At 42.6% G+C, this 26574-nt stretch overlaps 1 protein-coding gene across 1 annotated transcript; it reads right to left on the bottom strand.

The window, feature by feature from the left end:
- Nucleotides 1–11565: 11565 nt before the first annotated feature.
- FKBP1A (FKBP prolyl isomerase 1A) lies at nt 11566–17970 on the bottom strand. The gene is made up of 3 exons (XM_024743199.1): nt 17858–17970; nt 14139–14303; nt 11566–12208 (listed from the first exon to the last, which is right to left on the bottom strand). Exons 1-2 carry the CDS (start codon nt 17966–17968, stop codon nt 14175–14177), a joined length of 240 nt encoding a protein of 79 aa, XP_024598967.1. The 5' UTR covers nt 17969–17970; the 3' UTR covers nt 11566–12208; nt 14139–14174.
- Between the last annotated feature and the right edge of the window lie 8604 nt (nt 17971–26574).

Here is a 26574-nt window from a genome sequence, read left to right as displayed (position 1 = left end):
TTCCTCAAAAGGAATGGTTACCAAGGTTTGTTACTAAAGTTTGTTTATCCTTTCACCAACGGAAGGACATTTTGGTTGCTTCCAGTTTTAGGAGATTATGAATAAAGCTGCTATAAACATGCATGTGCAGTTTTTTGTGTAGACATGTTTTCAATTCAGTTGGGTAAGACCTAGGAGCACAATTGCTGGATCGTATGGTAAGAATATGTTAGTTCTGTAAGAAACTGCTAATCGTCTTCCAAAGTGGCTGTACTGTTTTGCATTTGCATCAGCAATGAATAAGCGTCCTTTTTGGTCTGTATCCTTGTCAGCATTTAGTATTGTCAGTTTTGTGGATTTTAGCCACTCCAAAAGGTATGGAGTGATATCTCATTTTAATTTGCAATCCCCTAATGACATATGATGTTGAGCATTTTTTCACATGCTTATTTTGCACCTGTACATCTTCTTTGGTGAGGTGTCTGTTCAGAAGTTCTGCCCATTTTTGAATTGGGTTGTTTGTTTTCGTACTGTTGAGTTTAAAATGTTCTTTGTATATTTTGGATACCAGTCCTTTATCAGATACGTGTTTTGCAAATATCTTCTCCCAATCTGTGACTTACCTCTTCAATCTCTTAACATTCTAACAGAGAGCAGAAGTTTTTACTTTTAATAAAGTCCAGTGTAATCAATTTTTCTTCTATGGATTGTGATTTTGGTGCTGAATTTAAAATTCATCATCAAACCCAAGTTCACTTGGATTTGCTCTAATTTATCTTCTATAAGTTTTATAGTGTTGCATTTTACATTTAGGCCTAAGATCCATTTTGAATTTACTTCTGTAGTAAATTTAAAGGCTATGTCTAGCTTCACTGTTTTTGCCTATGGATGTCAAATTATTCTAGCACCATTTGTTAAAAAGACTTCTAGCACCATTTGTTAAAAAGACTATCCTTTCCCTTATTGAACTGCCTTTGCTCCTTTGTCAACGATCAGTTGACTGTATTTGCGTGGGTCTATTTCTGGGCTATTTATTCTGTTGCATTGATCAATATGTCTATTCCTTCACCAATCCACACTGTCTTGATTACTGTGGCTTTATAATAAGGCTTCAGAGTCAGGTGGTGTCAATCCTGTGACTTTTCTTTAGTACTGTGCTACCCGTTCTGGATCTTCTGCCTTTTCATATATACTTAGAATCAGTTTGTCAATGTCAACAAAAAAAGTTACTGGGGTTTTTATTCAGATTGTGTTGAATCTACAGATTGAACTGGGGAGAACTTACACCTTAAAAATATTGAATCTTTTTATCCATGTACAGGGAATATCTCTCCATTTCTTTCTTTCTTTCATCAGAATTTTATAACTTTCCTCATGTAGACCCTGTACATATTTTGTTAGATTTATGTCTAAGTGTTTAATCACGTTTGGTGCTAATGTAAATGGTATTGTGTTTCTAATTTCAAATTCCAACTGTTCATTGCTGGCATATAGGAAAGCAATCAATTTTTACATACTAATTTTATATCCTGTGACCTTGCTATAATCATTTATTAGTTCTAGTTTTTTTTGGTCAAGTCTTTATGATTTTATAAATAGATAATCATGTCATCTGTGCACAGTTTTATTTCTTTCTTGCCAATCTGTATACCTTTCTTTTACTTATTGCATTAGCTAGGATGTCCAGTATGATGCTGAATAGGAGTGGTGAGAGAGGACATCTTTGCATTTCCTAATCTTAGGAGGAAAGCATCCAATTTCTCACCACTAAGTATGATGCTAACTGTAGGATTATTGTAAATGCCCTTTATCAATGTTTGAGAACGTTCCATATTATTCCTAGGTCACTGAGTTTTTATCATTAATGGGTGTTAAATTTTGTCAAGTGCTTTTTCTGCATCTATTGATATGATCATATGATTTTTCTCCTTCAGCCTATCGATGTGAGGGATTATAATAACTGGTTTTTGAATGGTGAACCAGATTTCCATACCTAGAATAAATCTCACTTGGTCATGCTGTATAATTTCCTATACATTGTTGGATTCATTTTGTTGATTTTTTTGAGAATCTTTGCATCTGTGTTTATGAGAGATATAGGTCTGTAATATTCCTTTCTTATAAATGTCTTAATCTGCTTTTAGTATTGGGGTAACACTGGCCTCACAGAATGAGTTAGGAAGTATTCCCTCTGCTTCTATAAGTATTTTCTGGAAGAGATTATAGAGAACTGATATCATTTATTCCTTAAATGTCTGGTAGAATTAGCCAGTGAAACCATCTGTGCCTTGTGCTTTTTGTTTTGTGAGGTTATTAATTATTGACTCAATTTCTTTAATAGATATAGGTCTATTCAGATTATCTATTTCTCTTTTTATAAGTTTTGGTAGTTTTTGTTTTTTAAGTAATTGGTCCATTTCACCTGTTATCAAATTTGTAGGCATAAAGCTATTCATAATATTCCTCTCCTATCCTTTCAATGTCCACATGATCAATAAACGTGACCCCTCCTTCATTTCCGATATTTGTAATTCGTGTTTTCTTTCTTTTTTCTTGATTGTTTTTCAAAGAACCAGTTTTGGTTTCATTGATCTCTGTTGATTTCCTGTTTTCAATTTCATTGATTTCTAGTCTAATTTTGTATGATCTCTTTTCTTCTGCCTATATTACTCTTCTTTCATTTATTGAGGTGGAAGCTCAGATAATTGCTTAATCAATAATTAAGCAAAAAGATTAATCAATAGTCTTTTCTAAAGTATGTATTTAATGTTATAAATTTCCCCGAGCACTGCTTTTACTGCATCTCCCAAATTTGATAATTGTATTTTCACTTTCGTTTAGCTCAAAATATTTTAAAATTTCTCAAGACTTCTTTGAGCCATGTGCGATTTAGAAGTGTATTGTTTAATCTCTAAATAGTTTGAGATTTTCTAGTTGTCTTTCTGTTATTGATTTCTAACTAATTCCATTGTGGTCTATAAGCAAACTTTGTATGATTTCTATTCTTTCAAAATTTTAAGGTGTGTTTATGGCCCAGAATGTAGTCTGTCTTGGTGAATGTTCCATGTGAACTTCACAAGGATGTGAATTCCGCTTCTGTTAAGTATTTTGTAAACATCAGTAAGATCTAGTCGATCATTGGTGCTATTCAGTTCAACTATATCCTTACTGATTTTCTGCCTGCTGGATCTGTCAATTACTGATTGAGAGGTGTTGATATCTCCAACTCTAACAGTGGACTCATCTGTTTCTCTTTACAGTCCTATCAGTTTTTGCCTTGCATATTCTTTCTTGCTCTGTTGTTAAGTGCATACAAATTAAGGATTTTTATTGCTTCTTATAGAATGACTCCATCATTATGTAATGCCCCTCTCTATCCCTGATAATTTTCCTTGCTCTGGTCTGCTTTGTCTGAAATTAATATAGCTACTCCAGATTTCCTTTGATTGATGTTGGCATGGTATATCCTTCTCCATCCCTTTACTTTTTAATCCATGTGTGTCTTTATAAAGTGGGTTTCCTGTAGAAAACATAGTTGGGTCTTGTTTTTTCATCCACGCTGACAATGGATTTGAATTGATCTTTTAGTTAGTGTAGTTAAACCATTCACATTTAAAGTAATTATTGCTATTACTGTTTTGTAACTGTTTTGTATTCATTCTGCTTTTTCTTTTAAAAATGTCCCCTCTTTTCCTTTCTCTGGGTTTTAATTTTATGATTCCATTTTCTCTCTTCTCTCAATTACTTCTTTAAAAAAGTTAACGGTTTCCGTAGAGTGTGCAATATATGTTTGCAACTAATCTAAGTCCACTTTCTGTTTTTAATTATTGAGGTACAACTGACATATAACATTATATTACCTGAAAGGTGTATAACATAATGATTTGATATTTGTTTTTAAGTCCACTTTCAAATAACACTATACCACTTCATGGGTATACAGTACAGGTGCCTTATAACAGTGTATTCCCAATTCCTCCCTCTCATCCCTTGTAACATTGCTGCCATTCATTTCACTTTCCATATGCTATAATCACCCAGTTCATTCTTGCTATTATTACTTTGGACAAATGGTTATCTCTAAGATTAGGTAGGTATACAAGCAACAAAGAGTTTATTTTACCTTCATTTCTTCCTCCTCTGATACCCTTCCTTCCTTATGTAGATCTGAGTTTCCAACCTGTATCATTTTCCTTCTCTCTGAAGAACTTTGAACATTTCTTGCAAGGCAGGTCTACTTAGCACAAATTCCTTCACTTTTTTGTTTGAGAAAGAATTTGTTTTTCCATTTTTGAATGATAATTTTGCTGGATACAACCTTCTAGGTTGGTGGTTATTTTCTTTCAGCACTTGGATATCTCACTCCACTCTCTTCTTGTTTGCATGGTTTCTGATGAGAAAGTCCAGTGTAATTTTCATCCTTGTTCCTCTGCAAGTAAGATGTCCCCCCGACCCTATGGCTTCTTTCAAGGTTTTCTCTTGTCTTTGGTTTCCTGTAGTTTGAATATGACATGCTTAGTTGTAGATTTTTTGGTATTTATCCTGCTTGGTATTATTTGAGCTTCCTGGCTTTGTAGTCTGGTGTCTATCATTAATTTTGGAAAATTGTAAGTCATTACTACTTCAGATATGTCTTCTGCTTCTTTCTCTCTTCTTCTCGTTTTCTCATTATGTGTATGTTATACCTTTTGTAAATGTCCCACAATTCATAGATATTCTGTTCTAGATTTTTTTCCACTTTGCATTTTTTCCAGCTTTATTGAGATATAGTTGATGTATAACACTGTGTAAGTTTAAGGTATACAATGTGATGATTTGATACGCTTATGTATTGCAAAATGATTACCACAGTAGCATTAGTTAATACCTCCATCACTTCACATAACTACCATTTCTTTTTTTGTGGTGAAAACATTCTTAGTAACTTTCAAGTACATAATACAGTATTGTTAACTATAGTCACCATGCAGTACTTTAGATCTCAAAATTTATTCATCTTACAACTGGAAGTTTGTACCCTTTGACCAATATCTCCCAGTTTCCTCCATCTCCAGCCCCTAGAATCCACCATTCTACTGTCTGTCTCTATGAATGTGGCTTTTAGTGCATACTATTTTAGGACTGTTATGTCTTCTCAGTCTGGGGTTCACTCAGCTTCTTAAATCTGAAGGTTATTATGTTCTTTTGCCAAATTTGGGAATTTTCCAGTTATTATTTGTTTGTATATTTTCTGCACTGCACTCTTTCTCCTCTCCTCTGGGACTCCAATGACATAAGTATTGGCGGATTGGGTATTGTTCCACAGGCTCCTAAAGTTCTGTTTGTTTTTCTCATCTATTATTTCTTTGTTCAGGTTATATAATTTGTATTGGTACATCTTCAGGTTCACTGCTTCTTTCCTCTGTCATCTCCATTCTGCCACTGTGTCCATCCAATGAGTTTTTTATTTTTGTATTCTTTAGTTCTAAAATTTCCATTTGGTTTTCCTTTATATCTTGGATTTCTGTGTTTCAAGGGTGTTAATAGTTGCTTGTTGATCCTTTTCCTTTTCCTTTCTCCCCCTCCCCTCTTCCTTTTTTCTTATGATGGCTGCTTTAAAATCCTTGTCAGATGACCCCAACATCTGTGTCATCTTGATATTGGCATCTGTTGATTGCCTTTTCTCATTCCAGTTCAGACTGGTAATATTTGATATTATCCTGGACTTTTTGGGTATTATGTTACAAGACTCTGTTCCCTTTTAAAACCTTCCATTTTAGCATGCATTCAACCTGTTTCAGTTCAGAATGCATATCATGGCTCACTTTTGTGGTCTGTGTGTTTGAAGGTCAATTTAGTTACAAATTCAGGGCTATTTTGGTCTGCCTCGCTTGTGTGCTACCCAGAGACCAACCTGAAACCATGCAGTATTCCACTTCATAGTTCAGTTCTCAACGATTTCAGTATGTTAATTCTGGTGGGTTTCACACATGAGACACTTTAGTGTGTGCCCAGGACTTCATACACAAACTGAAAGAATCTCTTTCTGCAGCTCCCCCTTCTCTGTAACCCTCCCCACACACTCTGGCTGTGAGGGGGTGGGTGCTGCCCCTTTGTCACCTTTGCTTAGTGCAGAGCATGGAGAATGACAGGGCTCCACCCTGCACTGTCCATAGCACGCTGTGGAGTGTGTGTGTGGGGGAGGGGTGTCCCCCTGCCCCCCTCCCCCCCTATCACATTAGTGCAGGGTGGAGCTGAGACCACCATGCTGTGAAGAGGCCTGGGCATGTCTACTGGAGGACAAGAGGCCACATGAGAAGGTATCTAAAAGTGATAGGTCGAGACACAGCAATTTAATGTAAAATTCTTAGAGTAGCTTAATGTTATTTTCTACTAAATTGCCTTTTTCTTTAGAATTATTTATATATTTAGGGTATGAGATTTTTGTTATATTTTGCAAAAATTTTCTCTCCATTATGGCTCTCTTGCTTATGGTATTCTTTATGATGCAGAAGTTTTGTTCTTTATTTCATTTTTAGGTGGTCACATCTATCAGTAATTTCCCTTGTGTCTCTGAGATTCTGTTTCTTGATTAAGCAGGCTCTTTCCAAAGATTTACTTTAATCTTATATTCTTCAACAACAACAACAGTATAAGCAATTGGTGCAACATGGTGGTAACTGTAGAAGAGAGCGTGAGGAGTTTGAACTAGTTGTCTCTATGGACTGGCTGGGGTAAGGGCCAGGCGGGAAAGGAGGACTCCTTCCTTCACAGTCCAGCCTGAAAATCACACTGATAAAGTGTGTCCTGAACCTGACTGCTTCCTTACTACCCTCGCTCCTACCAGTCGGGTCAAGGCCTCCTTCATCTCTGGCTGGAGCAACCCCAACAGACAGCTCCTTGGTGTGTGCTTCCCTCCTTACCCCCGTTTCAATTATCCATGGCTGTGAAATAAACCACTTTGAAACCCGGGTCTTAAGTCTCACAGTTCTGTGGTTTCCCTGAGCTGAGGTGGTTGTTCGTTTATGTGCTGTTCCATCATCCTAGAACAGTTTTCCTCCCAGCCTTCAGCTACTACTTCACCACTCTCCTCACTGCTGTCACACTCTGGATCCCTGACATTATTTATTTGTTCATGTTTTGGAACTCCACTAGAATGGAAGGTCCTTGCAGGTGGCACCTTTCTCTTTCCTATCCTGTACTCACTTCTAACACCTAGAACAGCACTGATCACAGGGATGGCATACCATAATATATATACTCTGTGGTTAACTGAATTTATTTTCCTAAATCTTGGGAATCTATTGCTTTGAGAAATATACAAATTAATTCTAAACTAGGAAAAACTACAGTGGCATTTGGCAGACAGATCCAACAATATATCAGACCTACATACTCACTAGCAAATATTTCCACCTTCCTAATAAAAGCTGACAGCTGTTTTCCCGTGTACTCTAAAGGGCAGCTGCTGCAAAGCCTGGCTTCTGATGGTCTGTAATCAATCTGCCTGATGCATGTAGGGAACTCGGGGAACTCAGAAGACCCACTCTGGGCAGAAGCCAGGGGAGTGCTGCCCTTGGCATTTTAATTTTAATGCATTTTTGCTGTCAGCTGTCTCTTATTAATTCACTGAATTTAATTAGAGAGCTGAACAAGAATCCCTCAACTCTGCTTTCTTGGTGGTTCCTAAGAACACGGTTCAGTCCAAGGCTGTCAACCAAAGTGAACCCACATTTATCCAGGAAGCAGGTGCATGCTGAGGGCAGAATTCTTACAGACACACATCCCACATGTGTCAAAGACAAATCTAAGTTCAAGATAAAGTTAATAAAGCCTGTTTGTTCAGAAACTTGCAGCATGGGAACTCTTTTGCTGTCACCTTTGCTTCAGCAGCAGTTCAAAGGTGTCAGGGAGTATATTTTATTGAATAAAAAGGAAATACCGACGCGGTATCTCATTGGAAAACGTTCCCGTAAGGCAGGATTTGTGGAACGAGGGACAGACTAACCAGTCAAGTACATTTGGCCATCCTCGGTTAGCTTGCAAGGGGCCAGGCAGTTTGGGCACATTTCAAAAGAGGAAGGGGCAGAGGGTGTGTGGCCAGCCCTTTCCTGGAACAAACGGGTCAGTAGAACGCTTTTTTGTAGTAAAAATGTCATCCTGGTTATTGGGGGGCAGGGGAGGTGTGTGGCCACATGGTAATTACAGTTTTAGAGTTGGAAGTTATCTTAAAGTTCACCTGGTCACCCTGACCTACCATGCATGCCCCAGCCTCCACCCCGAATCCATTCAACAAATGGAAACACTCAGAAACAGGGTAGTTCCGTGTCTAAGCTGTAGCAAAGGTCAGAAGCAGAATTAGAGTTCTCCTGAATCTTAGGACTGTGAAAATAACTGTCATGCTTCTCAAAAATAAAACAAAAACGAAGAAAAGGAAAATAAAGTCAGTAGATCCTGGATACCGTTCTGGGGCTCAGAGGCGCTGGGCTTCAGAGGAGCCAGCACTGGGGAAGGGGTGATGTATCATCTCTGGTCCAGATCAGTCAATTCTCCACAGATTTAATTCTGACCAAGGACCATGAGGGAAAAGTGGGTGGGTGGATGGGTGGGTGGGTGTCTCGAAAAAGAAAGTGCTTGTTTTTTAAGGAGACCATGGAAGAGACAACCCATTTTCTGCCATGCGACGTAGGTGGGGTTTGTTTTCGGTGTGTGGCAAAAGGCTTATACAACTTGGCAACGCGAACTGAAAGTCATAAAAATCTTTTGACCCTACAGTCCTCCTTCTAGTGTTTTATCCTATAGAATCAAGATATTTAGGAAAGAAAAAAACTACATGTTTAAAGATGTATATTGACTTTTTAATAAAAGCAAAAGATTGGAAATAACCTAAGTAACCAACAATAGGGTGTGAGGAAACGTGAAAGACTTTGAAAGAGCTTCCCTCCCTCCCCAGTTGCTGGGTGTTCCATTCACCCATCCACCCTCCACCCTTCTCGTCTCCACCTTTCACTCTTTAAGCGACCTTACAGTGATGTCCATTGAGGGAAACCGACAATGCAGATGATTCTTCTGCAGAGGAATGCAGATTTCATCCAGTGGAATTTAACTGATTGTCTGTGGATACTGGCCAATTTTGCCAGTTTTGTATATATTAAGCAAATTCATTTCAGCATTCCTACTGGACTTATTATTAAAACGTCTTACTGGTTCTCTCATTAATTAATGAGTTAACTGAAGTCTTTAACATGTTCATTTTGTATTTGAGTCATGATTTTACTTCCTAAAAACATTTGTCCTTTAACAAGGTGGTTAAGGGAAATTCCCTGGCGGTCCAGTGGTTAGGACTTGGCGCTTTCACTGCCAGGGCCCAGGTTCAAACCCTGGTTGGGGAACTAAGACCCTGCAAGCCATGGACAAAAAAAAAGGCAGTTAAATTTAGTGTATTCATTTGATTTTATTTACAGCCCTCTTAAGATAGTTATAAAGACCTTACAGCAACAAGAACAAATATTCTTAATCAAAAACATTCAGTGGAGAAAAAACCAGAATGCAAAATTTATACTAGGCTGTGTGACTAAAACTAAAAATGGCAGGTGCCTAGGGCAAGAACTAGAGGGGAAGAAGCAGAAAAAAACTGAAGTCTGATTTGTTAGAGCTGTAGAATCCTGGAGATTTTTTAAAAATCCTGATTTGTTATTTTTCTGTTCTGTTATACAGTAAAAGAAACAAAGACTGTACGAGTTTCCTCTTGCTCAAATTGCCACTGTAACAAATCGCCACAAACTTAGTGGCTTAAAATAACACAGATTTATCATCTTACAGTTCTGGAGGTCAGAAGTCCAAAATGGCTCTCACAGGGCTAAAATCCAAGTGTTGGCAGGGTTGGTTCTTTCAGGCCCTAGGGGAGGATTCTTCTCCTCACCTTGTCCAGCTCCTAGAGACTGCCAGCATTCCTTGGCTTGTGGCCCCTTCCTCCATCTTCAAAGGCAGCAGCATGGCATCTTCAGATGTCTTCCCGTCCTCACATCTCTGACTCATTTAAGGACCCTTGTGATTACATTAGACCCACCAATGTAATCCATGACAGTCTCCCCACATCAAGGTCCTTAATGTAATGACATCTGCAAAATCTCTTTTGCCATGTAAGGTACTCACAGGCTCTGGGAATCAGGATGTGTGCATCTTTGGGGCCCATGGTTCTGCCTGTCAGATACCTGACCCTGATCCAGACGATTTCTTTGAACTTTTAAGTTCAGTGAGAACTAAAAGTTTCCCTATGTGTCTGAGTGAAGGAAGACATAGCATTTAAGATCATACTGAAATTAAATTCTGTAACAGGCAACACTATGGTAGAAAAAGCAAAACAATTGTTGCCTCTGGGGGTGGGCTGGGGACTGACTGGGAAAGGGCATAAGGGAACTTTCTGAGATGATCTTCTGTATTTTGATAGGGCTTTAGGGTACAAAAGTGTAAACAAATATTAAATTCTAATGGCATCTATTTAGGGGAAATTGTAGCGATGTCTGCTGTTTATTCTGAAATGTAACATAAAGGGACTGACAGAGGGATGAATAAATATGTGATAAATAGGTGTACAGTAGTAACATGTTTATGGCAGAATCTAGGTGGTGGGTATATGGATATTCACGGGAAAAATCTTTTATTTGTTGCTTGGCAATTTTGATAAAAGAATTTTGAGGAAAATAAGACACAACCCTGAAATGATACTCTGGTGACTTAAATTAATAAAAGGATGGATTTGGAAAATCATTAAGCAAGTCTTTAAACCATCTCCCTATTTAAAATCAAAGGCTCTCAACCAGGGAAATTGTGGAAGGTGTCTAGAAAGGTGTGGGACACCACAATTTTTGGTGTCCATGACCAGAGGGAGGGGAATATTACTAGCATAATCAGGGTAGGGCCAGGGAAGCTACTGCAACCACACTGTCCACGTGACAAAAAGCCTCCACACCAAGTGTCACCAAGGAACACGTATTTAAAACCCGAATCTTCCCCTTCGTAACATTTCATCAATTTGCTGGTAACACATCTCCAAATGGGTGGTGGCTCAGTTCTGCTGCTGGTTGCATCCCCGACTTCTTGGCAACCACAGAGAACCCAGCATAGAACTCTACCCAGACCACACATTTAATGAACATCTGATGATGGGCAAGCGGATGGGGCTCCCTGACGACCCCAGCCTGACCTCCACAAAGTTCCCTCCATGGGTGAAGATGCAGATCTACTGCCCCCCATCCCATCTCCCAAGAGGGCAACGGGGAAGGATGTTCCTGCTGCAGTTCTTCTGCTAAGACACAGCCTCCAGCACTGCACCCCCACTGCCACACCCCAACCCCATCCCCTTGCACCAAAGGGCAGGGGGAGGCACCTGAAAGTAACCACCATCACACAGAGCTGAGAAAAGCCAGCATAAAGCACTTTTATTGCAATAATAAAACTTGAAACTCATATGTAGTGCAGGGGGTGGGGTAGGGGTGGGCGAGTAGGCAGCAATTTCTCTCACCAAATCACTACACAGGACAGCAGAGGGTGAGAGGGAGGAAGGAGAAGCCAGGAAACTCTGAGATCAGCAGGGGGAGTAGAAGGCTTCAGAGGTCCCTGCTGGCCCGGTGACACACACCTGTAGTGTCCAACAACTCAGTGAAAATGATCTGCTTTCAAAAGGCAGAGGCTTAAGGGGAGGGTGGGGGTGGGGCAGTGGAGGCAAAGGCTCTCCCCTTCCCACTTTAGTTTTGGGTAGGGCTTTTAATTCAACCCGAGGACATCTCTCAACTTGGAGAATAATTCGGCCCTCAAAAGCGCCTCAAATCTGCTATGGCTTTGCAGCGCAGCAGCAAGAATGTTTAATATATAATAGATAAAACTTTCATCCAAAAAAAAAATAAAATAAAGATTCTTGCACTCCCCCCAACACCAATTCCTATTCTAAAGTTAACCCATTATTTGTGCTGTTAATACTTGACTAGTACTTAACTGGAAACCTAGATCCAAAGGACTGAAACTCAATCTTCACTCCAAAACGAAAACAAACTAAAATGGGTAACTTGAGGTTTATGGCATATAGTTCAGGTCAACACACATACGAGGAGAAAGGGGAAGAGCAAAGCCGGTGACAGAACACATTCAGTCAGGGAAGATGTTTATACAAAGAGTGTAGTGGAACATCAGGAAAAGCTCCGTACGGACTCGCTGTGCGCATCTGGAGGCGCCAGATCCTTCCATGGCACATCTGTTGGGGACAGAAAGTTGGTGAGTTCCAGCAACTCAGTGCTTTTTGGGTGCAGTAGGGACAGCCACAGGCTGCTGCCACACCAAGTCCCTTCCCTAACAGCTGTGAGGTCTGACTTGGCCCTCGCCCCTTCTGCTCCAGCTGGGGAGGGCCCACTGGGCTCAGGCTGGATTCCCAGGTGAGCAGCTCCTTTCTGCTCACCTTGGTTGTGTTTTTTTAAACCTAAGGTCACATTTCTGTTGCTGAGGATAGCAGGAGAGGCAAAGTCCACCAATGCAGCTGACAATACAGTTTCCCATTATCAATGAGTCTCCAACCTGGCTGCATATAGGAATCACCTGGGGGCTTTAAAAAACCTGAACACTTGGACCCCACTACCAGTGGTGGCGGTTAACTGGTCTGAGGGGTAGCCTGAGACCATCAAGAAAGTCTTTAAAGCTTCCCAGGGGCTTTAATGTGCACAGCCCGAAGCTGGTTTTCCTCATGTTGAACAGACTGAGAAAATGTCTGCAGTCTTCATTCACTCACTCGAACCTGTAACTTTCTGGGTTTGCCCTTGGGCTTTCCCTCAAGACCCTTTTGAGAAGCTCTGAGCTGTGCTTTGGCAGTGTGTGGGGAGGCTTAGGCCAGGGTGACTCATAGCCATTCAGCCCTCTCTCCCCTCTTTCTCCCCTTCCTCTGTCCTTCCAGATTTCCAGAAAGCTTGTTCCCAAATCAGGGTAACTCCAAGGCTTCCTCAAGTATATTATGTTCAAAGGACTCAGCTTTCCAGGGTGAGGACTAGGTGTAGACCTCTGGGCAGAGAGAGGCTCTATAAAGTGTCTGAATTCCCTCCCGGCAGGAATGACAAGTGGAGCAGCCAGAGTCCTCAAACCTGACCAGGTCTGGAAGACCCAGGTGTTTAGGGATCAAACCACTGGGAGGAAATAGCTAATAATAAAAAAGGCTCCTCTATTTAAAAAGTCCATAGTAGGACAAAGGAACTCCTTAACAGGCTGGATGCCACTTGCTACCATTTTCAAACAAAAGCATTCTCACCCAGCCCCTGGCTGTGACCCTCTGGTTCCAGGGGTGGGAGGGGAGCAAATGCAGAGGTCTGGGGCCATGTAGAAAGAAGATGACAAACATTCATGTGTTTTATGATTCTAATACCCACATGAAAAGTTAGACGCCATTAGGATATTGAGTTTGGCTGCCTAGAAATGAGGGTAGAGGAAGGAAAAATAGGTCCAGGAAGGAGATGCAGAAAAGGGTTCTGTCCTAATTTGCCACTGTCTGGATGTGACCTTGAGTAAGACCTCTCTCTCTCTGGGCCTCAGCCTCCTCACCTGTTGCACAGAAAGGCTGACTTAGGTCCCTAAGAGCCTCTCCTAGACTGAGAGCATCCTTTACACTTCATAAGCATCCTTGGGCCTCACCTTTCAACCCACTGATAACAAGCTGGCCTGCTGTCTGTCCTCGTGTGTCCTGGGCTTGCTCCCCGAGGCAGGTGGCCCAGGTGGTAGTGCCTCTCTCATATCCTCTAACAGGCAGTAACCACAGACTGTATGGATGAGGGAGCTGCAGAAACTAGGCAGGGCAAACAAAGTCAGTCATCCCAATCTTACCTCTAAAGAACTAAAATGCTGGCACTAAAAATTTGGCATGTATTTCCAGTTCCAACTCAGTTTTAGTTTATAGGCTACATATTAAAATACTTAATTTAAACAGCTACCATCAGCTCCCCATCCCCACGAGTTCTTTCAAGAGCACATGCCGTCCCTTTCCAAGGTGTACACTTAAAACTGAAAGGAGAGCCAATAGAGGAAGAATGTAAAGGGAAAAAAACCCATGGCATTTTTGGTTCTCTCTGATGCTCATCAAATACTGTGCCTGACTTGGGAGGAGCAAAGGGAGTTAAAGGAAGGTCCTTCAGCACTAAGTTCCTTACCCAAGAATGGGGAGATCAGGGAGGAGGCCATTCCTGTCATTCCAGTTTTAGAAGCTCCACATCAAAGACAAGAGTGGCATTTGGTGGGATGATGCCTGGGTGCCCAGTGGCGCCATAGGCATAGTCTGGGGAGATAGTCAGCTTGGCTCTCTGACCCACGCTCATCTGTGAAAAGATCAAGGAAGAATGAATGAGCTGAGGCGCCCCCCAAATGTCTCCTTAAGAAGCAGAGCTGTGGTTACCTGCCAGGACGGTGTGACTAGGACATTCCAGTGACTGCACGGCTGCCTGGGCAGCGGGCACACCCTCTATGGGATGTGGAGGTAGGCGATCAGGCTGGATGAGCCCTATATCTGGCTCCAAGGTAGCCAACAGCAGATAAAAATCCCTCTCGACTCCCAGAACCATCAGGCTCTCACGCTTTCTGTCCAGGTCCCACTGATCTGACTCTGGGCAGCCATCACTCTAGAAGTGTCACCACCTAATCCTTCAGTGGCCTGTCACTAGAGGCATCTATACTCTTCAAAAAGGAGTGCTTTGATCAAAATTTTGCTTTAAAAGAAAACACACAGAAAGTAATATTTGAGGCAGTATACTTTTCTATACTTTCTAGATTTATACTTGTACTCAGAAATACAGAAAAACTAAAAAAGACAGTATGATTTTCTGGGGTACAAACTACACTGTACAAAGCAGCATGCTACCAACTGTGTGGAAAAGAGGAAAGTATATATTTATACCTGCCTGTATCAACAGAAAACATCTTTGGAAGGACACAAATAATGCCATCATTTCTCTATGGGGAGAACAGAGGGTGGGGGGAAATTTTTCACTTATTAAAATGTATTTGTAGTTTTTCATTTTCTAATCAAATACACAAGCTTAAGTATTTATTTTTTGAACAGTGAGCAGGTTCTCTGCTCTATTCCCACCCTTTACCTATCTTTTTAAAGTCTCCATGTGTGCGTTCCTGGCTCTCTGACCCAGAACAAGAGATGGTGACTGAAGAGAAAGCTTCAGGCTTACTTCCTACAGCTCCCTTCAGAAACTGGGACATGTTGGACCAAGGCAGTAATAAGGACAGTTGAAAGCATATGGCTTAATCTAATAAAATTCAAAACAATCTTATCCTTTTACCCAGCAATTCCACTTCCAGAATCTGCTAGCAACCCAAATGCCCACTGCAAGGGGAGTGGTTTCACAGCACATGTGCACCACGGGTTAGCCAACAGAAAGAATACAGTGGCTTTAATTATACTAACATGGAAAGACGTCCAAGACACATCGTTACATGAAAAAAGCAAGCTGCCAAAATAGTACATGTGGCAGGATTGCAGACCTGTAAACACAGAAAACCAGAACACAATAGCAGAAGAATAGGAAAAGGGGCACAAGACAACCCCCCTTCTTCCTGTGCTTTTAACTTAGTTGCTAAATAAATATTCTACAGAGGAATTTAAAGAGGAATTTAAAAGAAGATGCTCTATGTAGGTCTCAGACCACCCAGACTTCTCACAAGTAACAGAGCTGTGACTGACCCAAAGAACCCTGGGTGCAGGGGGAGACTGGGCATCTCCCCAACACCCCACCATGCCTCACCAAGCCTGGGATGTGAAATAGACTGGTAACACTATCTTGGTGGCAGCTATGGCTCCTGCAACACACAACACAACGATTGTTCCAGTGCTGGAACAGCCACAGAAGATGAGTTGTGGGGTGGACAATGGTTGGCACGGGAGATGGGGGATGGGCTACAGACCCAAGAGCCTGCCAGACTTCTGGGGTGGGAACAGGACGGGACAGAAAGGTATAGTTGAAGAGGCTTCCAAAGGGAAGTAAGCCACAAAGATCCTCTCCTCTTTGTACTGCCAACCCTCAGTCATGCTGGAACAAAAATCTAGACACCTGGGAATGGGATAGCTTAAAGTTTCTGAAAGTTAAGCAGTTTATTTGGAGATAAATCAGTGATATTTTATAGAGGAAGTAGAGCAAAGTGTATTCTGGAAAAGAGAAAGACAAATCCTTCTCTCCACACTGGTTAAATCGCCAATTCTCTTTGGTGAGAGGAAATAGACTAATTTATCCATCGCGGCAGGGCCTGTTATAAAGCTCGCTGGGTCTTAGGCCACCGTAAACATCCCTTTACCTGGTTAGTGCCAAGAAGAAAATTCCTGGGCTTAGTGGAAGGATAAAATCCAACTGCAATTTGGCAACCCTGGGTCCCCTACTATCTACTGGGAATTTTGAAGAGTTGGCAGAACAAAAGCTGTTTACACAAATTGGGAGGTGAGAGGTGAAGAAACACACTTAAGACAAGCAAAATGACTTTCTCCATGAGTCTGACCTCTCAGAAGTGGTCCGACACAACATGGTCAATAATAAGACAAACACAAATTAAAATGATACCGAGATAACATTTTTCACTCATTAAATTGTCCTGAAGCCAAAAGTTTTTAACAACACACTGCGCTGGAGGGCCTGGGAGGAGCAGGCCCCTTCACAGCCCGCTGGTGGCAACTCAGTGTAATCCCCACAGATGGCAACCTGGCAGTATGTCAAAATCCAGTGCACACAGCCACTGAACCACTCACTCCACTTTTAAGAATCTGCCTATGGCAACACTTGCACAAATGTAAAATAAAGTCCATTCAAGATTAGTCACTGCAGTATTGTTTACAATATCAAAATACTGGAAATGACCCAAATGGCCATCAATAGGGTACTTGTCAAATAAATAACAGCACACCCACGGGAATACAGGGAATACAGGCATACCTCATTTTACTGTGCTTCACAGATACTGTTTTTTACAGATTGAAGGTTTGTGGCAACCCTGTGTTGAGTAAATCTACTGGTGCCATTTTTTCCATAGCATTTGCTCACTTCATGTCTGCCACATTTTGGTAATTCACTCAGTATTTCCAACCTTTTCATTATTATTATTTGGATGGCGATCTGTGATCTTTGATGTTACTACTGCAAAAAGATTATGACTTGTTGAAGGCTCAGATGATGGTTAGCATTTTTTTGCAATAAAGTATTTTTAAATTAAGGTATGTACAGTTGACCCTTGAACAACACGGGTTTGAACTATGTGGGTCCACTTACACGTGCATTTTTTTCAATACTAAATACTACGTGATCCGTGGTCGGTTGAATCCCTGGATGAGGAACTGCAGACACAGAGGGCCGACTGTAAAGTTATACGTGGATTTTCAACTGTTCAGGGGCGGGGGAGGGATGCCCCCACCCCCACATTGTTCAAAGGTAAGCTGTGCCTTGCTTTTAGACATGATGCCATTGCACACTTAGCAGACTACAGTACAGTGTAAACATAACTTTAACATGCCCTCGGAAACCAAAAACTTCACGTGACTTGTTTTATTGCAAGATTTGCTTTACTGTGGTGATCTGGAACCGAACCTGCAATATCTCTGAGGTCTGCCTACACTGTGTAGCTCTATGAGGAGTAGAGCTTCCTCCTCTTTTATATCCTGGTATATAAAGTATCAGAGATGGATTAAGTGAAAAAGCAAAGCATAGAACAATGTGTGTGTGTGTTTAAAAGAAAAGAGGGGGGGCACTTAAAGAAATTCTACAAGAAACATTAATAAAAGGAGTTATTTGGGTGACAGAGCTAGGAGTGAAATTTTTCCCACCTATAAACGTAATTTAAGAAGTAGACACTAGGAAACACAAAGAAACAATGGAGAGCATACCTGGGCAACCCCTTCTTCCCAGCCTCGGATCACCTCCTGCTTACCCAGCACAAACTTAAAGGGCTTGTTTCTGTCCCGGGAGGAATCGAATTTCTTTCCATCTTCAAGCATCCCTGTGGAAAAGGGCAGTTGTAACATGAGCAACGAGGAGTAATGACATGAGGCAAGTCAGAGTCAGCAGCAGAGTGCCAGTCCCACGGGCCAGCACTGGAGGGGCTGGCAGGGTGTCCTAGGAGGACTTCCTGTGTCCTCAGTGGGCCTCTGAGGAGCTGGGGTAGTCCTTCTACTCCAGGCTTGGGAACGCTCTTCCCCAGTTCCAAGCAGTAAGTTGATACAGAGGCAGGCAGTAGACTACCTTGTTCTGGAGAATGGGGAAGTGGACACACTCCTGGCAGGAATTCCCAGCACCCTGTGGGTTTCCTCCCAGACAGAGTAACGGTGGGCCCTTTAGGCACACAGAACAGCTCAAAGTCACTCCATGTGCAAGAAGCCATATTCCTTCCTCAATTCATTCGTCATCTTTTACAGAAATGTGGGTAGTGTCAGAACTTAACTGAACTGTAGGATACCAGTTGGTGTCGGAGAATCAGAGAAGTGGCATCGGAAGACACCAAAAACCTTTCACCAGTGAACTGCTAACGACTCTGAACTGTGGGCAGTGTTTCTACTACGAGTCAGAGACTGGGCTAGGCACTCCCCACATATAAACTTATTCAGTCCTTCCCACAGCACTGTCCCCATTTCACAGAACTGAGGCAGAGAGAAGTGAACTTGTTAAGCTAGGCTATAAATCCAAAAACCATGTTCATTCTACTATTCCAGCTTCCCAGAAGCGAGACAACCCATAATGGCAACCTCGACTAAAAGGGGGCATTCCAGAGATGGAGATGCCAGTGGGTGAGTGCCACGACAAAAGACGAATAGACACCTGCAACTCCTTGCTCAAAAAAGACCATCACATTGGTTTCTCCGGAAGCCAGTATCAGCCAATTGTGATAGCTGTCACTGAGGTCCTGAAAACTCACACCAGGATCCTAGACTGGAAGGGGCCAGCCAGTTGCTGACATGTAACTAACACAAAGCTGATTTCATTGGAGGCGGCGATTGGGCAGCCACCATGGTTCTAAATTAAGCAACACTCAGAAGACCCAGCAAAACACAGAAGTCTGTTGTGTTTGTATGTTTTCAGAGGTGGAGGGAAATCCCAGCCTAAAAAACAATGTCAACACTGGTAGGTGGAATGGGGAAGCAGAGACCAATTGACAGCTTTATCACAGCCACCAGACTTTCTGTATTTTGACAAAATAGGAAACAGGGTGGGGGAGGCGGGAAGGAACTGCTGTCCTAACAGAATAGAAGGGGAGACAGATGTCCTGGGCGCAGAGTGGGTGCTGACACTGCCTGAAGCCTGGAGCTGAGGACTGAGAGGGAGACAGGAAGATGGAGATCTACCCATGCCAAGTCAGTGCAGAGCCAGGAACTGGCACCCCAGAACTAACAAGCTGGGGTGTACATGTAGCTCCTCCTTTACCAGAACACAATCACTACCTGATAAAAGGAATGATAAACGGCAGGACTTGAATAGTTTTTTTATAAATGAGAAACTGGGAGAAGACTAGGTCTCCACTTTCCATAATACAACGGATGTTCCCTTTAACCCATTTCAGGTTCTTCGTACACTGACCCCACCCCAACTGAACTCAGCATTAAGGGTGAGAGGAGACTGAAGACCAGAACTAGTCTCTTCCTGGTCTATGCTCTTTAGAGCAGACCCTGAGTAGAGCCCCAGGGCTTCCTGAGCAACCACGGTAGACAGGTAACTACTAGGTGAGGAAGCCACGTGGGAAAGAGCCGAGGATGGGAGGGTGGTCCCTGGCCTCTAAGTCCTGACTATCTGCAAAGGCTGGCTGGACAAAACTCAAAGAGAAAACCTGCCCAGAGGAGCACCTGAAACACAGGCTGTAGCACATTCCAGACCTTTGGAAAACCCAGACACAGCACCCCCACCCCCCATTCTAACAACATCAAATTTCCAGGAGCAGCAACAGCCTGGCCCAGGAGACGAACTGGAATCAATCCAAGCCTTCCTCCTATGCCAGAGTTGGTGTGAGGTGGCCGTATGGGCCAGTATGGGCACTTGGACTAACTGTGAAATCTACTGGAATCTTGCAGGAAAGACCTGCCTCAATGGTTAAAAAAAGAAACACATCCAGGAGGAAAGCTCCTGCCCTCCCTTCCTGTTGCATGATGTCATGTGAGGATGTGATGTCTGGAGCCATGGCAGCCACCTTGTAACCACAAAGTCAGCCAGGAACCCCAGAATGGTAGTCCCATTGCTCTGAACCAGCCCCAAACCACCTCCTTTAAGACCTGCATTCTGAGGTGATTAAAAATCTGCTTTGCCTTAAGTCAGATTTCCAGTTACTTGCAACTGAAAGTAACCTAATTGGAATGAGGTAAATATTTTATTTGACATTTACTTAGTACACCCCACTGTAGCGCTGCCATGAGAGAAGTAACAAAGAAATGGAACTCAACAATCCACATCAGTAAGAGCTATCACTGTGACGACAGACCAGTGTGTTATGTCAGGAACCAGTACACACATAAATGTGTATAAATGAAGCAAAATTTACATGTAAGTTACTATGTGGCATGCACTTCTCATTTTTAAAAAGACTGCTGATTTTGACTCCCTAGATTTATTTCATGATACATTAATGGGTTGCAACTCACAGTTTAAAAAAATACAGTATACCTACAAAAGAATTATACTATTTCCTACCAAATTTGAACATGCGCCCAATCAGAGCAAGATCGTATTTTGACTGCAATAAAAACCACTGGGTACTGAGACAGACTCCCTACACTTTCCTTTTATTCCTGATCAAATGCATTGCCAAGCAACTTCTAGATGTTACATGCATCCATCCTGCTTTGCCTGAAGGTGACATGTTTCAACTGTCTGACTGGTACCAGGCTGCGGGCACAGGTGAGACTCAGCTTCTACCTGCTGCTGAGCCAAACTGGAGAAGTGGATGCTCTTCAGTGCAGAGACTGTGGGTCTGGGAAAATGTCCCCCTTAAGCTTTTCTGGGACGCTGAAGGGCAAAAAGAAACATTAAAGCCAAGATACAGGATTTCTAAGTAAAGGGGCTTTAAGCAGGAGCTTTGCCAAGGATCCTTATTCTCCTACCCTATTTCAGATGAGCTGTTGTCCCTGGGAAGAGGACATGAGCCTCTCTCCAGAACTTGAGAGCATGGTCATCCTCTGTCAATCTCACCTACTTCCTCGGAGAAGAAATCTTCACAGGGACGGTTAGGTGGTGGTGTTGGTAATGGGTTCCTTACATGTGAGGAGGGAATTTCCTATAATCTAAGTCCAAAGGGTAAACGATATCCAAAGATCTGAGCAGGATGTCACACAACTGGCAAAGGCTAAAGGGGCCAGGAGGTGCTAGAAAAAAGGCTTCTCCAACGCGGAGGAAGAGACCACCTTCTATATGGCTATAATTTGCAGGGTGAGGAAGGAGGTGATGCAAGAGAGGAAGCAATGTCCATTAAGAAGCAGGAATGAATGTGCATACAATGCTTTCTGGAGTGGGAATTAGGTTTGTCGGTACTGAATGCAGAACATAAGAGAAGCTGTGACATCAAAACCAGTAGTTTCGGCCAAGATGGAGGAAAAGGGATCAGATTTACCCTCCTAACTAAACAACCAAAAATTAAAACAAAAACAAAAAGACAACAAACTAACAAAAGAAAATAAGCGAAATGAAATGAAAAGAAGAGAGAGAAACAACCCCGACAGTAGTTAAACACTTAGGACACTGGACACTGCAATGAAAAACTGTGATCCCTGAGAGATGGGAAACTAACAAGGCGAGCCCTATGACTTCCCCAGCTTATATCCTTGGGAGTTTCCAGGGAGAAGAAAGTGGGACGGAGCTCAAGTCCACAGGACAAGTACCAGGGAGGAGAGGGCTGTAGAGGAAGACCCCCAGAGGTATACAGAGGGTCCTCCTTGGGTATTCGGTACAGTAAGTACTAATCAATGCATGTGTTTGAGGAAGCTTCTCAAGGCCTGTAAGAGCATCCAAAAGGTTTAGAAGAAACAGTGCTCAGAGCTTACACAGGGCTGGGATCAGTGTCTGTTCCCATCAGCCAGACTGAAGAAAGTAATGGTTCATGAGGCACTGGGTAGGAACCCAGGAAGATATTGCCTCATCAGTGAGGAATAATCAGCCCCAAACTGAGCACTGCTCGGGACCCCCTAACAAATCGCAAAAGCAAGGCCCCAGGGACTTCCCTGACAGGCCAGTGATTAAGACTCCGTGCTTCCACTGAAGGGGGCATGAGTTTGATCCCTGATGGGGAACTAAGATCCCGCATGCCGTGTGGTGCGGCTAAAAAATGAAGGAAGAAAGGAAGAATTAAAAAAAAAAAAAGCAAGACCCCAAAGGATCAAACTATTTCCAAGTAACTTAAGTGTTTCCCAGTACAAAGCTCAAGAATATTTTTAGGAATAAAAATATGCAGCACCCCAAAACATAAAATTCACAACGTCTAGCATCCAAAGATTACCAAGCATGCAAAGAGGCAGGAAAACACAACCCACAATGCAACTAATCAATCAATTGAAAACAACTCAGAACTGGTACAGAGGTTAGAATTAGCAGAGAAGGACAATAAGATTTAAGTCAAACTTCCAGGGATGAAAACTACAATGCCTGAGATGAAAAATACAGTGGGCTTTTAGAACAACTGGATATCCGTAGGCAAAAAGTAAAAACCTGGATCAACCTTCACATCATAATCAAATATCAACTAAAAATCAACTCTAAATAAAACTTCTAGATGAAAACATAGGGAAATAATCTTTGTGACTGTGGGTTAGACAAAGATTTCTTAGATATGAGGTTAAAAAGCACAATCCATAAAGGATAAAATGAACTTCATCAAAAATGAAAACTTCTTCACTTTAAAAAATACTTTTAAGAGAATGAAAAGTCAAGCCACAGACTGGGAGAAAATCTTTATGAAGCATATATCTCATAAAGGACTTGTGTCCAGAATATATAAAGAGCCCTCAAAACTCAACAAGAAAACAACTTAATTAAAAAAGGGCAAAAGATTTGAATAGATTTCACTGAAAAAGATAAAAAAATGGCAAGTAAGCACATGAAGATGTTCAACCTTATCATCATTACAAAAACGCAAGTTAAAACCACTAGGAGGTATGACTACTACCGATTAGAATGAGTACAACTAGAAAGACTCATCATATTATGTATGTACTGGTGAGGATGTGGAGGAACTGGAATTCTCACACATGGCTGGTGGCAACTTAAAACAAACAACCACTTTGGAAAACAGTTTGGCCGTTTAAATTAAACATACACCTCCCATTTGACCCAGCCATTCTACTCTTGGATATTTAGAGAAATGACACTTATGGCTATACAAAAAGACTTATATACACAAACGTCCACAGCAGACTTACCTGTAACAGCCAATAATTGGAACAACCCAAACATCTGCCAACTGATGAACAGATAACCAAATATATCCATACAACAGAAAATTATTTGGCATTAAAAACGAATGAATTATTGACACATGGAACAACATAATCTCAACATAATTATGCTGAGTGCAAGAAGCCAGACAAAACAGTACATACTATATAATTCCACTTATATAAAACTTCAGAAAAATGCAAACTGACCTATGCTGACAGAAAAGCATATCAGGGGTTGTTGGCGATGGGAAGAAGGGGGAGGTTTCAAAGAGGAACAAAGAAACATACCAAAACCTATGAAGCTGTACGCGCTAAGTAGCAGCAGTTTACTGCATGTCAATCATGCCTCTGTAAAACTGTTATTTTAAAAAAACGGGGAGAAAGGGAAAAAAGTAGATTTACTAAAATCCTACATATGTTTACCTCCTACACCCAACCTGGCAGTGGATGGCAGGCGCTTCCTCTGTCTGGGAAGGAGCAGGTAAAGCAGGCAGCAAGTCAAGACTCAGCAGTTGTTCCCATTTTAACTCTGGACATCTCCGTGCCAGGACCTGGAGCCCCTGAACAGTGAAACCACCTGCCAAGTTAGCACTGTAATTTCCTAGAGAAAGCACGCTCTGCTGAGAGAAGGCAACTGAGGTTACAGACATGACAGCCACTCTTAGCAAAAACCTGGGTCACCAGCATGACCTTCTATCTGCAGAACTGACTGATTCCACTTCTGATTCCACACAAATCTATACCTCATGACCCAGAAATTGCCTAGGATAGCCAACCAAGTATTCTCGATTTCAAGAATTCTCGTCTCTCCTGACTGAACGCAGCTCAAGGTCACAGACCGGGACTCAGAGTTCTATGTCCCTGTGGCACTCAGCTCAACCCCTAACACTCACAACACTGGCACTCACGAGCACTTTTCGATTTGCTTCATTTGCATGATTTTTAAGAACTAGCAGGACAAGCGTGAGGCTTCCATTTCTGGACCTCTTCCCTATATGGTAAGAAGAATCTGAGGGGTAGTCCCAGAATGGTAGTTTTTACTTTTGGCACTTTTAAATTACTAGTCAGTAAGAAAAATGTGAAAATTTGGGGGGGTCTCCAGTTAAATGCACAAGGCCATGAAAAGAGTGAAAGCTATGGCTGCCTGAGGGACTGTTAAAGCAGCCTCTGGCTGGAAGGCAGCTGACATCACCTTCGCCTGGGTCTCCTCCCAAACTGTTTTAGCTGTTCTTTGGGGGAAGAACTAGACTCAAATCCCTGGAGAGGGAGCAGGAGGGCTTTAAAAAAACAGAGAGAGCGTGCGCATGAGCGTGGGGAAGTCTCCAGGCCCTCTCCCTCCAGCACTCCTCCCACGGCTCGGCTCTTTCTGCTGCTCATCTGTTAGGGAGGGTTCTTTCTTGCTCCAAATGAACGAGCAGAGGCAGACTTGGCCAGCAGCTGCTGTGCAAAGGTCCCTCGGACTGTGTCTCTGATGCTCAGCCCATGTCATAGAAGCAGTGGTTAAGACCCAAGGCCAGGGAATTCCCTGCCTGTCCAGTGGTTAGGACTCCATGCTCTCATTGCTCTCCTATTCATGTCCAATGTTTGCTTATTAATCCTATTTTTTCTGTTTTCCAGGAAACACAGAGGCGGGAGCTGTCAGGTATAATGGTTAAAGGCATGAATCCTGGAGGCTGGCTCCAGATTATTACAGTAAGTCCCTGCTGGTCTCCCTGTTTCTGCCCTTGCTCTCCTACAGTTTAAATTTGACATGGCAGCCAGAGTGACATTCTTTTAAAATACAGGTCAGACCCTATTACCCTTGTGTTCAAAACCCTCCCCTAGTTCTTCATTTCACTCAGAATAGAAGCTGAAGTCCTTAAAATGGCCTACAAGGCCCTGTAAGAGCTGCCACCCCACAGCACCACCTCTCTGACTTCATCTCTGATTCCTCTCACACTTCTCCACTCGAGAACACTTTTCTTATGTTCTGTATACACACACCAGGAATATCCCACCATAGGGCCTCTGAGCTTGCTGTTTCCTCTGCCTAAAATGCTCTTACCCAGTCACATGGATTACTCCCTTACCTCCTTCAGGTCTTTGTTCAAATGTCACCTTCATTGTTCTATCTAAAGTTTCAACCTTCTCCTGTTCCCTCAGCACTACTGGCTAATGTCCAATGTTTGCTTATTAATCCTATTTATCATCTGTCTTTCCCATTACAGTTTAAGATCTATGAAGGCAGGGACTCTGCCTTCTTCACGCCTATATTCCTGGTTCCCAGAACAGTGCCTTGCATATAACAGATGGTCAACAACACCTGTAGAAAAATCAAAGGCACCTTTGCCCCCATCAGGCCTTGCACACACTTGGCAAGCCCCTGACTGAGCCACACACATCCAAAACCATGTCGCGCTTCTAGCCCCAAGTGTGGGCTACTCAAGGCACTTCCCTTATAATGTTAAGCACAAGGGAAGGCACTCCCTACAAGGTAGGCACCTCCAGGGCAAGGTTGAGGCTTCCCCCCCTGCCCAGCTCCTAACACATTTGTTGAATGACTGAGGGAAAGGTTTGGTGTGCTGATCTGTGTGTGTGGGTGAGAGAGGAAGGAGTGGTTACAACTGTATCAATCCACAGGGATTGGGCAAAGTCCAGAATGTTGTAAATATTCTCTTTCGTATTCTAACCCAAAGGCAACAGAAGTATGATACCAATCATAACAGGAATGTGGGCTTTCCACACTCTAGCTGGAGTCTAATGCCAGGTCCTAACTGACCACTCAAAATGGTCACTGAGTACCTACTCCACGCCAGGCACCAACGGGGAGAGAACCTGGAGAACACCACTTGTGTGGGTCTGGCCTCCTGCAGCCTGAAGTCTCCTGGGGAAAGGGTAGATGTAACTAACTACACACAGCCTGACTGTGAGGAAAGCAAAGGACGGGAGCCTTGCTGGAGACAGAGGCGTGAGTGTGTGTGCATGTGTGAAGACACGCATTAGTCAAGGGTCAGGGGAGACCCACTGAGGGGATGTCACTTAAGCTGCAAGAAGAGCCTGCCATGTGGTGGGAAGTGGGGGCAGTGTGGCTACACCTAAGCACAGGGGCAGAGACCTTCCTGGGGGGAAAACTTGGTGTGTTTGGGGAACTGAATGCAGGCCAGGGTGGCCTGAGCTCCTGGGAAGGGAAAAGTAAAGGCAATGAGAGCAGAGACAGC

This window comes from Neophocaena asiaeorientalis, unplaced genomic scaffold (assembly GCF_003031525.2).
Source record: "Neophocaena asiaeorientalis asiaeorientalis breed wild unplaced genomic scaffold, Neophocaena_asiaeorientalis_V1.1 scaffold82, whole genome shotgun sequence".
NCBI lineage: Eukaryota > Metazoa > Chordata > Mammalia > Artiodactyla > Phocoenidae > Neophocaena > Neophocaena asiaeorientalis.
This window is presented reverse-complemented; position numbering and strand designations above follow the sequence as displayed.